The sequence below is a fragment of the Thermobia domestica genome, chromosome 2 (genome assembly GCF_964235325.1).
Source record: "Thermobia domestica chromosome 2, izTheDome1.hap1.1, whole genome shotgun sequence".
NCBI classification, from domain to species: domain Eukaryota; kingdom Metazoa; phylum Arthropoda; class Insecta; order Zygentoma; family Lepismatidae; genus Thermobia; species Thermobia domestica.
Window position 1 is genome coordinate 288,122,065 of NC_137455.1, and position 16,897 is coordinate 288,138,961.

Sequence of the window (16,897 nt, forward strand, 5' to 3'; positions counted from 1 at the left end):
AAGTGCGAAAGGGTTCCAGACCATTATCAACGCCAACAAAAACATAACTATAGCAAAATAAATGTTAAGGTCAGTGAAATTAAGGCCATGACTAAATTCAGCGGTAAGTGTGACGAAACCGCAAGCTCGTTTTTAGAAAAATTTGAAGCAGAGTGTGAAATTATGGGTGTAGATCAATCTAAATTTATGAAGTTGTTACCACATCTGTTACTTCCTCCTTGTTCCTTGTGGTTTAAGGCTATTCGCGACCATATAAAATCCTACGAAGAATTTAAACGGGCCTTGTTGGCTAATTACGAAAATGATTTCTTGTTAGCTAACCGTGATGCGATGGTGCGAACTCGACACTATTCACCTCGGGTCGATAAATCTCTTACGGATTTTACAATCAATGCATATAATGAACTTAAACTCGTCAATCCGTTTCAGCCCGAATCCAGAATAATCGCTTCCGTACGCATTTTATTGCCGTATAAATTACAACAAATTCTGTTGTCAGCTCAATGCGTAAACTTCAATCATCTCATAATTTTAGTTCAAAACTTTGAGAATCAATTCCCGAATCCTAATGGGAGTAATCGTAATCCATCGAATCCGATTGCCGTCAGAAACTTGAATATAACTAATGAAAATACCGAAAATCTTCGCAGCGATGAGAGATCACGTGACAATACTGGCATTGGAGTTAGTGAGAGATCTGTTATACGTACTGGAACTGGAGCCAATGGAAGATTCAATTCTAGCGGTAGAAATGGAACGAATTATAATAATCCGAGGAACAGTTGGACGAACGGGAGAAACTTTCGTGGAAGACGCAATTACAGTAACAATGTCATGCATACCGGTGTAACTCAAAACAGATGCAATTGGAGATCTCGAGATGGCAGGAACTGTCGGAATAGGACCGAAGTAATAAATGAAACAGGAAATGGATCAAGAGAAAATAACCAAGATTGTGGTGTTCAATGTACTTTAATTGACTCGTTTATTAATCATAGTTTAAACTAAAACCCGCTGTTAACTAAATTAAACTTGGATAACAATTCTTAATTTTTTTCTCTCAGATGTTATGAGTTGTGTTATGAATACTTCATTTGGACTTTATATTTGAGCAACATGTTATGATGTGATTAATTTATCTTATCTTTGTATTAACTTTGAATGTTATGTTTACCTTTATTTTACTTTACATGTTCAAAAGAGATTTTATTGTGTTAACTTGAAATCCATGACAGTGAACTTAAATTGAAGCTTTTAAATGTAATTATTACCTTCTGATCTTGCTGTTGACGTGTGATATGATGGCAATCTTAATTGTAAATAATGTTGTTTGTATATGAATGTTATCGCTCAATGTAAAAGAGGAACAATTAACTAGTAACTCTGTGTAAGTCATCAGTTACTTATAATTTTGAATAGACCCACAAATAATATTTTTTAATGAATCGACGCTTTATGATATGTGATTAGTAATAAAAGAAAAATGTTGTTATAAATGAATTGATATATATATGGAGAAAGAAGAGAAGAGAAAACTACTTATATTGATGTAATAATAATAATTAATAGGAGAGTTGATTTAGTAATAATTAGTACGAGGGCTATTCAAAAAGTGAATGTTTTGAAAATATACAGGGTTCTTTCCTTCACTATAATACTGTTACGGAATTCCCGTTCTGGGCGACATTCATACAGCGATACATTCCTATTATAATTAATCTGTACCCATTTTACCAACACTGATCAGAGGCGCAATAATTAAGCATATAGCTTAGATGTAATTAAAAGAAAGAACGCTGTTATTGACAGGACATGTTGTCATGGAAAAAGACTATGAAAAAAACTATCAGTTTGTTATTGACAAGATTATTAGTTGTTATGGGAAAGATCATTACTGAGTTATACACACGAAATTGGAAGATATGTACAAAAACTATGGTTGCTGTTGATATTTCATGTACGTATAAAACAGAAGAATAAATCGACGATATCTGGACACAATTCATGTTTATGGTTAGTAATTAGTAGTTGATATATTTATTATAATAACGTAGTGATTTAAAGGTACATAAACGAATCAGGGCTAAAGCGAAGTGTTTTTATAATATATTTCGTTTTAAGATAAACGCAACTATGCACTTCCATAGTATTTTAGTGGCTAATACTATGATCATGATATGACAAATTTCGAATGAATGTGAACAAAGTTACGGGATTGAAAAATTGACTTTTTTTAAAAAGCCTTTATTTTGAGAGACTGCTTATAAGTACCTCATACATATAGATGGTTTCTCAATAGATGTGAAGATTATAATGCCGTTTACAGCAATGCGATATCTTGTTCTGAAGATATGGTAACAACTGGTAAAGTTTGCTAAACTGCTAAAAAAAATATGTAATTCCGAAAACTTATTGCGTTCGCACTTCACAAAAAGTATTGCTTTAATGTTATAGAAACAAAATAAATCAAAAATTGTTTTTAAAATTTTCTAAAATACGCCATTTTAAGCAATATATAAAATTTTACTATTTTCATATTTTCCGAATAAGTTGAGTTGAGTTGATGCTGAGTTTAACGTCCCGTTCAGCAGCGAGGCTATTTGAGACAGGACCTACTGATTAACGTGGAATCCGAACCACGTGAGCTCCCTCCGGAAATCGAATCCGGGTCTCTCTCGTAAAGGGCGTGTACGCTAACCGCTTAGCCACGAAGGAACTCATATCTCCCGAATGATTTGAGATATCAAATTGCTGTAAACTTCATTATGATATTTATGTCTGTTGGAAACTGTCTACCATTGGATGTGATACTTATCTAAACATTTTTTCTATATAAAGTAGTTTGAAAATGTGACTTTTTAAATTCCCTATAACTTTGTTTCTACTTGATCGAAATACGTCATATGATAACCGTGGTATTCGACATTAAAGTACTTTGGCTATGCATTATCCCGTCGGTTTCACGTGCTATATTACTGTCATAGAACCCTCCGAAAGTTGGTTGTTTTTTCGATGTTTGTGATTTAGCATCCTTAGTTTGCAATACTGCGTGACATTTGTAGCATTGTAAATTTTCGTTTTATATGCAAATTTGAAATGTGTCATAACTTGACAGTGTTATTTACACAAACAACTTTGTGTCGAGTTGATAATACTGTTAATCTTATGGTATTATAAATTATGCCAAATAACGTCCTCCTGCCGATATTTGTATGGTACAAAATTTCAGCGTTTTTTGTCCATTGGTTTGAAAGTAACAAGGGTGTATCAAGATAAATGGTCCACCCTGTATAACCATCTATTGTGGCTTTCATGATCTTAACTGAAAAAAAGTTTCAATTTCCTGGAAGCTTGTGGAAATCATCTGACTCGAAGTTCTGTAAAAATGAAATGATTAGCTCGCACAGGTAGCGATACATTGTGAAAGAAATCATATCAACATAGTTGAATAAATATATGAACATCTATGACAACACTGTGTTTCAATTTTACATTCCTTCTTTGTTAACCTTGCAAAGAAGGATCAAAAAGATACTAAAATATTCAGCGCAGTTAGGATTCACAGTAATGTTTAAACTCTAAGGAAAATACTAACAGAGTAAGTTTCAATAAATGATGAGAGTAATTTACCACCCAGCCGTTTCATATTTGGTTTAAGTGAATTCAAAGTTTTGCATATCAGTATTACTTACATTTTAGTATTGTCCACTAAATGTTATGTTTTTTCATATGTTTCTTTCTTCTTTCGCCATACCTTCTATCTTGTCTTTCATAATATATTTTCTTCTCCAACAATGATGTTTGCAGTATCAGTTCATCATTTTAGTTACCTCTCAACTAGTGTTATGAAGGCCTGAAAAAAAGAAAACTGGAAATTTTGGGTTTAAAAAAAAAGTTTTTTACCGTTTTTTTCCTGAGCTTGGTTAAAAACGGAAAATTTGGGAAAATTGAATTTTTTGAATATTTTACTACATAATGCTTTTAAAATAAAATCTATTTTATATTTACTAGTTTACAGTTAAATCTTTGAGTGCTTATGTTCCTTGTATTAGAATAGGAAAACTTTGCGTCAACAAATATATGTGCACCATTCCTTTAAAGTTAGCACCGTGATAGAATGGAGTTATAGCTACAAAAGATACTAAAATATAATCCTACCTAGATTAATTAATATAGACGCATTTAAATTATCTTAAGCAATGTTATGAAGTTCCCGCTTTATGACAGGGAAGTGTTAAAATAACGGGGCCAAAATCATTTTAGTTAATACCGGTATGTTCAAATCAAATATACATCTTATGGAGATACGTATCTTAATTATGCTGTGTAAAATTTCAGAAAATTTTGAACCCATTAGAAAAAACTTTTATTCGGAAATATTGACAAAAACCGGAAAATACAATTTAAAAACTATTTCTTCGCCTGATGCTAATCTTATTTGCTGTAACGTGTCTGCAACATATATACAATGTACTTCACTAGCAAGGGAAATATTTAAAGCTACAGGTTTTAATCTTATTTTTCAGTTTTCTGGTTTCTGGAAAAATCCCTCTTTATTATTTTTATATCTTTCGAACAACTCAAAAAGAGAGATGATCTTATTTATATACACACACATACACCGCTCAAGTGCGTAATTTTGAGCAGTGTGAAATATATTAAAGAATTGAACATGTGAAACTTACGGTCGTTATTATCAAAGACTAGCATAAAGGGCACCAAAACTATCACAAATAAACTTGGACCCCCAAAACTATGAATTCGACACTAGTATCGGTTATTTTCAGTTACTTTTACATGTCACCTTCTCCCATAAAGAGTACTAATGGGACCTGAATTTGGATATAAACGGCATCGGAAGTGTCACTGTTCACTGTTCATATAGGTCATTCTCAATATATATCCCCTCTTCCTTTCTCCAAGTTGCACCTTCAAAATGAAATAATAATAAAAAAAAAACATCCCGAATCTCATCTATATTGAAAATTTCCCTCTCCCCCACCCCAAAGGTACGGCGCTAAATTTGGATTTAAACGGCATTGGAAGTGCTACTGTTCATCTCAGCGACACCGAAAACTATGGATTCTACGCTAATATCGGTCATTTTTGATCATTTTTCTATCTTCTCTCTCCCTCCTCCGCCCCCAAATTTCGAGGATGAATTTGGATTTAAACGGCATCGGAAATGTCACTGTTCATCTCAGTGACCCCGAAAAATATGGATTTGACACTAATATCGGTCATTCTCTATATATATCCCCCCTTCCTTCCTGCAAGTTGCACCTTCAAAAATGAAATGATAAAAAACCATCCCGGATCTCATCTATGTTGAAAATTTTATCGAGATCGGTCTCGTGGTTCAAGAGTTGTTAAGTTACAAATATAGTTAGTTACTTGCATTTTTATATGATTTGTCGTACTAGAAAACAGGTATTTGTTTACATATAAAAGTTTGGACATAAAATTTATATAAAAGTCTATATTAGAATATTAAATAATAGTAATTATATGTTTTAGTGCATGGGTATTAGTGAAATTTGCCTACTGCTCTCTCTTTTAAGAAGCAATTTGGTTAAAATTAACAAAATTTCACCAGATCGAAGGGCACATTAAGAACTCAGTTTCATTCAAGAGCCCTATTTGTTGCAACAGAAATGCTTTATGGTGGTAGATGTGTTGCAACTGTTAGTTCTGTAATTGATGCAAGAAATGATCGCAGACTATTAATTTTTAAGAATAATTACATTTTTATTTTCGAATGCTTCTTTTTTAAATATTCGCATTATTGAAATTTCTCAACTGTCATTTTTCATGCGTCCCCCCCCCCAAAAAAAAGAGTTCCATTACTAGTAAAATTAACCTAATACAAAGATTTTTGTTATTTCCCATTTTTTTCGGAAAGAAACCGGAAGAAACTGTTTTTTACCAACAGGTTCAAAATTTCCGGAAATTTTACAACACTACTCTCAACAATACATTTCTCCCCTACTATTCCCAGAGCTTCTTCATTAGTTTTACGTTCGACACAGTTGGTTATCTACATTCCTCTGTATACCTACAGTTCGAAAACCAGAAATCGTTTGTCATCGCTTTCTTTGTAATTTCCTTGTTTTTGATATGTATTACACATTGATATCTCCAGCAGTATGCTGTGCACAAATCAGAAATGTAAATACTTAAAACATTTCATAACACGCATGACAACGTATTTAAAATATATCATTGCAACTCGTAATTGTAATGAGATATTTCAATGATGTTGTCAGAAAAGAATAAGGGAATGTTATAGACAACTATGGTTTGGGCCTAGATAAATATTCGCCTGAAGTGGAAGGGGTCAATATTTAAAGACAAAATTCATTCGTAATTGGAAATATTTTGCTCAAACAGCACAAGGAAAGAAGATCTCAATAGATGGCAATGGAGAAAAAATATGTGCATATGATTCAGGGAAGATATTGGAATAGTTTGAAAATTACAAAGAACTTTGTTGCATCCGACAATTTTTCTTATCGTAACTTGTTCTGGCAGAAGTGGATATCTAACTGAAAGATTTAGCCAGAAGGGAAATAGAAAATATAGGATATTAAAAAGTTGAGAAATGGATAAGTAAGAAATCTATCCATAGGAAACTTTGTGGAAGCGCAAAAAGGATATATGCAGATATTAACAAGAGGTGGAAACATATTAAACTTTGCACGACAGCGCGAGAAATCATGAGTACAGAACAAATTTTACGGAGAGTATGAGGGTAAAAGATCTAGAAACATGGTAATACTGAGGAATGGAAAATATTTACTGTATATCAAGCTAAACGATCAATTATTTAAAAAGAAAAACAGATTAAGGGAAACTCTTAATAAAAAATGTGATAACATAGATGAATTGGAAAGAATGAGAAAATGTACAGGTAGTAATCTAAAAAAATTAAAAAAACAAGGAGAAAATTAAAATAAAAGATTGGAAGTGAGACCAAGTTTTGGGAAAATAAAAGAAATATAATATTGAGGATTTGTATGAAGGTGGGGTTTGGAAAAGGGATAGAGAAACAGGAATGCAGCAGGAATAGAAAATACATCAAATGATTTCATTTAGAATATAGGGTAAAAGGGAAGAAAGAATCTTTCTTATCTGAAATAAAATATTCTGAAAATGAAGGGAAATCAAATTAGGAAGTTGAGAAAGAGTAGTTAATATTTAGCGGAATCAGAGCAGAAGGAGGAGCTTAGGAGGGTCAGAGATTTTGACCGAGTGAACTGAGAAGTAAGGACGGAAATTATTATTATTATTATTATTATTATTATTATTATTATTATTATTATTATTATTATTATTATTATTATTATTATTATTATTATTATTATTAAAGATTGTAATGCAAAGACAGAAAACTCACAAGAAACTTATGTATATACAATCCAAAAGTAAGGGTTAGAACTCAAAAGAGAAAAGAGGAGAAAACGTCACCTCTCAGAACGTGACATCAGAAAAGAGTGTTAACAGAGATGTGCTGCTCAACGGTATTTAATATATTTCTAGAAGAATGTATACACGGAAGGCTAGCATTTCTTTAGGGAAGTAGAATAATTAGGAATACTCGGTTTGCAGACAATACGGATTTGAGCAGAAAGTTAATAATGTTTCAAAACTTGAGAAAAAGATGTAAAGAATAAATTACCTTAGAAAAAAAAATAATTGGTGATTGCAATGAGGAGGTCTATGATCGTAGTTTTTGTTATCACGTAGTACTGTTATTACTGAAGACATGAAGTTGGGACGCCAAACAAAAGTTAGGATTAAAATTATCTGCTATAGCTTTGAAGAATTTTCTTTAAAATGCGTGTCTTTTTTGCTGCAACTTGGGACACGCTAATAGAAGATTTGCACATATAGTGAAAACTAATTATAATCAAACTAGGCGCGAAACCCCAGCTTCTGACAGCTCCCCACCCTCAAAGTAACCACTGCCTGCTGCACTTCGCATTTGTAACTATGAGCAGGCCCCTGGTGACTTATTTCCAAGTTGTCGCAACCTTCCATGGCTCACATTAAAACTTTTTATACATTTCAACCAATGCAAAATATACCATACAGTTGAAATATGCACTTAATTTTCATTTAAATGGGATCATAACCCTGTAAAAGATTACAAAATAAATTATTTGAATAAAAAAAAACTTTACTAAATTACACTAGGTTCAATCTGTGAATAAGTTAAAACTCGATGCATCACAATAATGCATACAACGCATTAATTGAACGGTCATTGTACTTTTTCGTAAGTAATTAGTATACAGATTTGTAGCTGGCGGAAATGTGTTATTATTTGTGGTTCTGTCGTGACAAAAGTAAGAAATAAGAGCTTCTACTTTTTCTTGATTCAACGGAGATATGCTCCGTAGTCTTAGTGGTCTTTCAGGGTGTAAAAGTTGGCTTTTTATACCTAGAACAGTGGGAGTTTTGCATGATTTTCTCCAGTGCATTTTTAAATATGTAGCTCTGAGTTTTACTTTTAGTAAATATATCATAAGATTGATTAAACAATAACAAACAAAATGCTTCTGGAATTTGGTATCTTACATTATACGGTACGTATTTACATAACAGAGCATTTATCCTTAGGTGGATCTTATTTGCCGCAAGTATAGTATATATATATATAATACTTTGTAAACAAATCTCCTAGGTGAAACTTAGCGCTGAAGAAAGACTTTATCAACTGATGGCAGAAAAGCGTCGTCTGAAGTTGTTGGAGTATGTTTGTGCTGGTACCCAAATACTTGAAGAGAGGATTATCCGCAGTACAGAACAAATACATCGACACAAGATGGAGAAAGAAAAAGATGAAGCCAGGTGATATAATTTTTAATCATAGTATATTTGGAGTTTTGAAATTGGAAGATCATTTAAATGCAGTAGATCTAATATTTATTTTAGTTTGGTAAATATATCAGTTATTCACTGCATTTAATTCATTTTCATGAAATATACACAAACACGGTTTATATTCTGCGAGTGGTAAAAATCCTCTGTGGTAGCTATATTTAGGGACAATTTACAATCTCTAGAGTGACCTGACGGTTATGAATGTCATCATTCCTGAATTTGATACGGTGTCAAGATGTTGCTACAGACTTTACATTAAAATTCTCGCAAAGGGAGATTTCTTATGGTTCTTCTGGAAGCAAAGGGCTTATTTCAAGGGAATCGTTTAAGTATCACTGCAAATTTATTTTTATTTAAATAATAATAAGAAAAAATATACATCGAATGATATACAATTGGACTACATTTAATTTCCAATTTAAGATTTTATTATAATCAAATATAAAAATTGCGTTAATTGCAAATAGGTCTAGAGCTCCCTTGTGGTTAATCGGATAGCGTACACGCCTTTGGCGTAAAAAATCCGGGTTCGATTTCCAGCGGGTGTGAGATGAAAATGATGTGGTGGATGTGTGGTGTAACGCAGAAAGACAAAGATAAGAATGATATGATCCGGAGAACAGTAAAGGTGAGACCAGTAGTAGAAAGACAGGAATAAGAAGATTGCGATGGTTTGGACTTGTAAGACCTTTGGAATGTTCAGCTCACCGAGTGGATGCTATAGAACTGAATGGGAAACTGAATATGCCGGCCAAAAAGAAATGGGGAGATTGTGTTAAGAACTATATGGTACAGTGTGGTATTACAGAGGACATGACCCAAGATAGAAACAGTAGTGGGTATGAATCATTAACTGGGAGTTACCGTGAATGTAAAAGTTTGGCCACCAGTGCAGATTCATTCTTTAGGTCATATACATAAACAATAGAAGGAGGGCCAAACTGGCGTTCCAGTAGATTGAGAGTTACGACGTATTCAACAAGGCGCCCGTGAAATTTTCAATATAATTTTTAATCACGTGTAATTTCCCACAGAATAGAGATAAAACCGTCGTTTTTGTCCCAAACTAAAGTAATTTAACTGCAAATTATACACAATTAGTTGCAGCAGCTGTATGTGGTGCCATCTTTGAGATATATTTTACCTGAAAGCAAACCTGAAAGAAAATAATGTTTTGACACTCGTTTTTAATTTTAAATCTGAATAACACCGTAATTATCAAGAATTCTTAAAGTATTGTAGTAACAAAAAATGTAGACCTTATTCTGACCTATACAACGGTACTAATATATTTTCTGTATCACTTCCTATAAGATAGTTACGTTATTTTATATAAGACAAGGTGTGGTGGCTTCGTAGCTGTAATTTATACGTATGTTATACTTGTATCATTAAATGAGAGTTAAAAATGCTTCATTATTGCAGTTTCATAGTCTTTAGGTCATCTAGTTAATAATATATGGTTGGAGAAGTGACACTCTAATAGACCGAAACTTACGTCGTCATCAATATGTCCGCCCGTAAATATTCTAGTAAAATGTTTAAAACCGTATAACTTCCCACAGAAAGAAGATAGAATCGTATTCTTTGTACCAAAGTAAAGCACATTAATTGCAGTTATACAAAATAAATTTGTAATGTCCAGAATCCTGTTATATATTGTTATAACAGGGGTTGGAAATTGTATAAGAAATGTGAGTGTTGACAAAATTTTATTTTTACAGAATGAAGTTTTATAATATTTCAGTTAGCAATACTGTTTTGCGTTGTAATCATTTGTATTAAAAATCTCTGACAAACTAATTACGGAAACATTATTTTTCATTTTGAGAGAAACTAAGCTTAGTTTCACTTTCCCGTTACAACGTTAGCAAACTACTATAATAGTAATATAAGTAATAAATATGACATTTTATAAGATAAAGCCAATCATTTATGTTTACATGAACACTTGCAAAGTGAAGTACAATTTAATAATTTCTTTGTGCAGCCGCATGATTTTGAAACTTTCTCTTGCATCCACACTTGACCATCTTCTGACAGGTATTAGCAGCAATGAGAATGTTGATCCATGTTGGCAGGGGTCTATTTTCTTCTTTCTTCCAGTTACATTTGCAAGAATCTGAAAGTATAATTTCGGCCATGTTCGCAGAAGTGCAAATACCTGCTTGGTAAATAGAACGTCTGCAATGATACAGAAGAGTATTCTGTCAGACTATTGTTTTCTTTAAACCGTTGATGGTGTCTTTTTCCTGATTTCCATATAGATTAACAAAAAACAGTTCAATAGATTTGAATTTGGGTGTGTCAAAATCTAGGAGAGTGAAAGAACTATCCATCATGTTTACCAGTACTTCAGTTAGTGACTCAGGGCTCCTCTTCCATGCTTTAAATGCCATTCTTTTAGACTTCCCTTTATTGAAGAAGTTGAGTCACATCCAGTGAGAGCACACCATAGTGGCAGAATATGATTTCTAAGTAGTCCGAGAACTGTTGTGATCTTCTCTACGCCAATTATTCTTTTCTTATTTCCTGTTCCGAAATGTATCAACAGTTGACAATCTTCTGAAGCTGTTAAAATGATAAACTAAAATGACAACAACATTGGAATCAATGACTCGTACTAATATTGTCTTTGCTCCTTCCCTCAATCAGTGCAGCACATGTAACACAATCCTGGTGTCAGCTTCTTCATGATTGCATCTTTCTGTATGTTATTTCCAAGCCCAACATGGCAAACGGCATGTAGAAATCACTTTGTACATCTTTAAAGTTTGATTCAGATTCATCACTTAGATATTTAAATAATTCTTGTTTGTTTTTTGAGTGAAGCAGAAACACTGACCAATCTTTGGTTATCCTCACATTTGAGCCTATCTTCTGTATCATTCCATGATCTCGATCTTCACGTGTCTCTTTTTTAAATGAAAGTTTCGTTGTATGTGTTCCAGACGATATGTAGTGCCAATTGTTTCCTCATTTCAATTTTAATTTGCCTCAAGAAACACATATAAAAGTAGTCTTCAAATGCTATAGAATCAAAATGAATGGCTCCACCATCCCAAACAATAGCATGATAATTTGAAGGCTCTGCTGAAATGACATCGGTTGCTTCATTGGCCTGAACTTCATTCTGGAGGCACACAAGAACGTCAGATTTCATGGAATGGTACATTTTGTCAACGCTACTTGCAATTGAAGGAGGGCATCTTGAAACTCAAGAGCAAAGAATCAGTATTTCTTCGAGGCCTGCTTTTGGGGGGGTACTGCCCCCGGAGCTCTGAGAGTGCCCCCCCCGGAACATTATTTCTGAAAGAAACACTGCAAAGAATTCGTCCTTGTTACCTTTCCTTGATTGTGTAGTTATGTACATTTGGCCCAAAAAGAAACATTTGCTCTTAATATCCTTGCTTTTCTTGTACCCGCATACGCTTAGGTGTTTCGAACAGCAAAAAATTAGTTTTCTGTATTAGGGTATCAAACGGTTTACTTCTTCTAATGAGGACTTCATTCACGAAACTGTCATATTATTGTTTACCTTATGCAAAGAATTGACACTAATTCTGTGTCTTCATTAACGTCTCCTTGAAGATTCACTAATTCATTACAGAATTCGAGAAATTGTTTTCTATTCTTCCGAATTGCTTCAATCATGTTCTTCACATCACCTAGAAAATCTTCTTGTCCTTTTGCCATTTCATGATGAAAATAGTCACACACATTATATCCATTGTCTCCATATCCAAAAGCAATTTTGAAGTCCTCAAGTCGCTCATTTACTTCAGGAGCAAACGTAGACCAGTTCAAAAGAGCAATTCGATCTTAAGTTTAGCCAATTATTCCCCCTGTTCCCTCTAGTATCTTGTTTAACTTGCATGGCCTTGATCTATTGCAACGGAAAAGAAATGTTTCTTAGATCTATTGACAGTGAACCTTCCAACCTTGAATTCATTAAGGACCAATTTTGGTATTTGTTTCATGTCATTAACATGGATAGGAACTCATCTGGCATGGTGGTAGTGGTCACATGCAAAAGATACATCCACGAGATGATCCAAGGTGCAACATAAAGTTCAAAATTTCCCTTTCTATGAGCACGTACAAAAATAAACAACAGAGCCTCTAATTCTATAACAAGAATACAATACTCAAACATAGGGTACATACTGTTGTTCTTAACCGAAGCATTAAATTCAGTTTCCGGTGATACTTCTTCGTAAGCTTCATTGAGGAGTGATTGCAGTGCTATGTACGATGTCTGATGTGTGTATCTAGCCTTTATGACATATAGTGCTTTTAGAATACCATCTGCGATTCCTTGAGAGGTTAAACCAGCTTCGACAAGAGCTTCAATCCATCCTGATCCCTGCAAAATGTCTCCAATCGCCCTTGCACTGTGTTTTTCTATATGAAAGCCTCCAAGCATGATCACAATATCTTTCGGAGAATCATAGCTCCGCTGGATTCTCTTCATCATACCATAAATTGGCTGATCCCCACTTATCACGGGTATCTTGTCTGGATTTAAATAATGTATGGCTTTCTTAACCAACTTCATTGTGTGAAGAATCATTCGTGGATCACTATACGAATCTTTAAATAAAGGGAACAATCCACTAATGTTTGGCTGTACTTTCGCTACTAATTTCTTATGATAGAGTGACCAAGTAACTCCAGCATTTAATTCTTCGGTTAATTGTATATATATATGAGTTTTACGTCCCATGGTTATGCCGACTATGCTAAAGGAGACGGTGATGAGGAAATAATGAATGAAATGGTGGAATGAAGAAAGTGGAAGGAAACGGGAAAACTTCGAGGAAACCCACACATACGGTGTTTGTCCACCACAAGGAAATTGTAACGGGTAAGTAAAACTAAATTTAGTTTCTCCCAAAATGAAAAATAATGGTTCCATAATTAGTTTGTCAGAGATTTTAGATACAAATGACTACAATGCAAAACAGTATTGCTAACTGAAACTTCATTCTGTAAAAATAAAATTTTGTCAACATTGGCGTTACTTATATGATTTTTAACTCCGAAAATGGTATCTAAAATCTATACATAACAGTATATAGCGGGATTCTGGACATTACAAATTTATTTTGTATAAATGCATTTAACGTGCTTTACTTTGGTACAAAGAATACGATTCTATCTTCTTTCTGTGGGAAGTTATGCGACTTTAAATATGTTACTAGAATATTTATGGGCGGACATATTGATGACGTCATAAGTTTCGGTCTATTAGAGTGTCACTTCTCCAACCCCATATTATTAACTAGATGACCTAAAGACTACGAAACTGCAATGGTGAAGCATTTTTAACTCTCATTTAATGATATAACATACGTATAAATTACAGCTACGAAGCCACCACCTTGCCTTATATAAAATCACATAACTATCTTATAGGAAACGATACAGAAAATATATTGGCACCGTTTTATAGACCATAAGAATATATACATTTTTTTGTTACTACAATATTTTTACAGTAGAATTCTTGATATTTACGGAGTAATTCAGATTTAACATTAAAAATGTGTGTCAAAAAATACTTTTCAAGTTTGCTTAAATATATCTCAAACATGACACCATATACAGCTTCTGCAACTAATTATGTATAATTTGCAGTTAATTTACTTTAGTTTGGGACAAAAACAACGGTTTTACCTCTATTGTGTGGGAAATTATACCGGTAAGCGTTTAAAAATTATATTGGAAATTTCACGGGCGGCCATGTTGATGACGTCATAACTCTCGTTCTACTGGAACGCCAGTTTGGCTCCCCTTATATTGTCTATCTATATGACCCAAAGAATGAGTCTGTAGTGATGGCCAAAATTTTACACTCACGGTAACTTCCAATTCAATTTAGCATAGGAATTCATTCTTACTGTAGGAGAACAACGATCCGAAAAGCCGACCCTAGCTAACTGGGAAAAACCTTGTTTGGATTTTCACTTGATAATATCGCTCACACATTGTAACAAGTAGAGGGCAATTGCTTTTTGCCATACAAGTGGGAAACAAGTGCCTGTTTAATTGGCAAGGCGCTAGTAGCTGGAATTACATAGATAGTGGTGCCGATTGTGCCTCTAGTGGTTATTTTGTAACTCTATGGGCGTAAGAGTATACTAATAAGTTACGCTCCAACCGAATAATAATAAGTTACACCATACGTCGAATAACACTTCCTAGATGTCGAATTACATATAAATCACACAACCTAAATATTGGCAGTTAATCAAAATATAATTGAAGCGAGCGTTAGTGAAGCTTCTAATACCGGTGTTGATTCGTTTGGTATTTGTGTGTTCGTTTGTCAACCTGTCTGTTTGTTCCTCATGAACTCTTTAAAAATGATGATTTTTAAATCCGATTTTGATGAAATTTGATATGTGCCCTCTTTCCACTTGCAGAAATAATCCTATTGTTTGGAGTTGCAATCCATCAAGTATAAAGGAGCAAAACATGGTAAAATCCACCCTATGTAGCAAGTTTACACATGTGCATGCAAGACAATTTTCCAATATAAACTAATGTGTATTTTTTCCCATTATGACAAAATTAATGTATGGCATTGAGAAAATCCCTATTGCTTAAGGTTAAAATCTGCCAAGAATGAAAGTATGAATTCACCCCGCCCCCTCTTTGATTTGAAAAACATGCTCCACTGTAGGAATTTATAATTAGTAAAGAACCAAGTAGGGATCTGCACCTCCCTCAGGGGTGCCATTTAGGGGAGCAGGAGGGGGCAATTGTACCCCTAAGATTTACACACACACACACACCTATTAGAAAGATAAGATATATGTAGAAATATGGTTGGAACTGAATAGAGATGAATGTTAATTGCTAATTTGTTTGTTCTTTAAATGACTGATTTTAAGATATTGCAGAAAAATGATGAATGTATCAATAGTGTATGACTACTATTGCTGTATTTAGTAAATATAGGCATACACTTCTGTGCTTTTCTATGTGTGCTCCACAATATGAACCATGGGTGATATAATATACTGTAATGAATATATAGCCAACACACAGGTAAGGCTTTAAAATGATTTGAAAATGTACAGCGCCAAAAGATCAGTGTGCAGATGAACTTGTTTTTATTTTTCGAGAAATAATTTAAAAAGAGGAAGTTTACAGTCGTATGAATGGTGCAAACGTTTCCTTTAAATATTTATTGTATCTAAAAATTAGGTTAGATATTGCCTCGAGTATCTATAAAAGCTATTGGCACAAACGATCTAACCACTGTAGTACATCCAATGTTTCCCTCTTGAGGATCTAATCGGAACCTTCTGCACGAGCGCTAAGGTACACACTACTGGAGATCTATTTATCCCTCCTCTCTCTCTCTCTCTCTCTCTATATATATATATATATATATATATATATATATATATATATATATATATATATATATATATATATATATATATATATATATATATATATATATATATATATATATATATATATATATATATATCGGCGGGAGGTCCTGACCTCCCCCGATTTCTTTTAGTTCTACTCTAAATTTTCTAAAATTCATTTGGTTTTCTACAGTATAATGTATACATTTTCTTGGACTCTTTTCTCTAATCTCCACTATAAGGGATGAAAATCAGTCAAGAATGAGAGGCAAATTCATCCTCCCCCCGTTTTGGTTGGGTTAGCCCTCTGAATTTAAATTTAAAAAACGACCTATCCATTTTGGTGTAATGTGACACACATCTTCTTTAAAGGCCAACATACACTAGCGTATTTTCAGCGCGCATTTTCGGTCCGTAAAATGATGTCGTAAATTTCGGTCCGTAAGTTGGCCCATACACCTAGCGTAAAAATAGGCGCGTAAAAGAAGAAGAAAAAGAAGCGGTCATTTTTCGCTCTTCCTCTTGCCTGTTGTTTGAGCACATGGTCGTTTTCCAGTTTACTCAAGTTGCTTGAACAAGACGGATCTATCTGAGGCCATGGTTTTAAGTGCAGGTGCTAT

At 33.7% G+C, this 16,897-nt stretch overlaps 1 protein-coding gene and 1 long non-coding RNA gene across 4 annotated transcripts in view; one reads left to right on the forward strand and one right to left on the reverse strand.

Moving 5' to 3' along the window:
* Positions 1 to 16,897, forward strand: part of LOC145678557 (uncharacterized) — a 112,807-nt gene that overhangs the window by 74,315 nt on the left and 21,595 nt on the right. For all 3 annotated transcript variants that reach the window (XM_081748850.1, XM_081748848.1, XM_081748849.1), the window contains one exon: positions 8,687 to 8,853. In XM_081748850.1, coding sequence (XP_081604976.1) covers positions 8,687 to 8,853 — 167 coding nt within the window. The remainder of the gene's footprint in view (positions 1 to 8,686; positions 8,854 to 16,897) is intronic.
* LOC145678558 (uncharacterized) overlaps positions 1 to 16,897 on the reverse strand; it is a 154,708-nt gene that overhangs the window by 40,515 nt on the left and 97,296 nt on the right. The window contains exon 2 of the long non-coding RNA XR_014130405.1: positions 3,693 to 3,853. This is a non-coding gene — a long non-coding RNA (uncharacterized LOC145678558). The remainder of the gene's footprint in view (positions 1 to 3,692; positions 3,854 to 16,897) is intronic.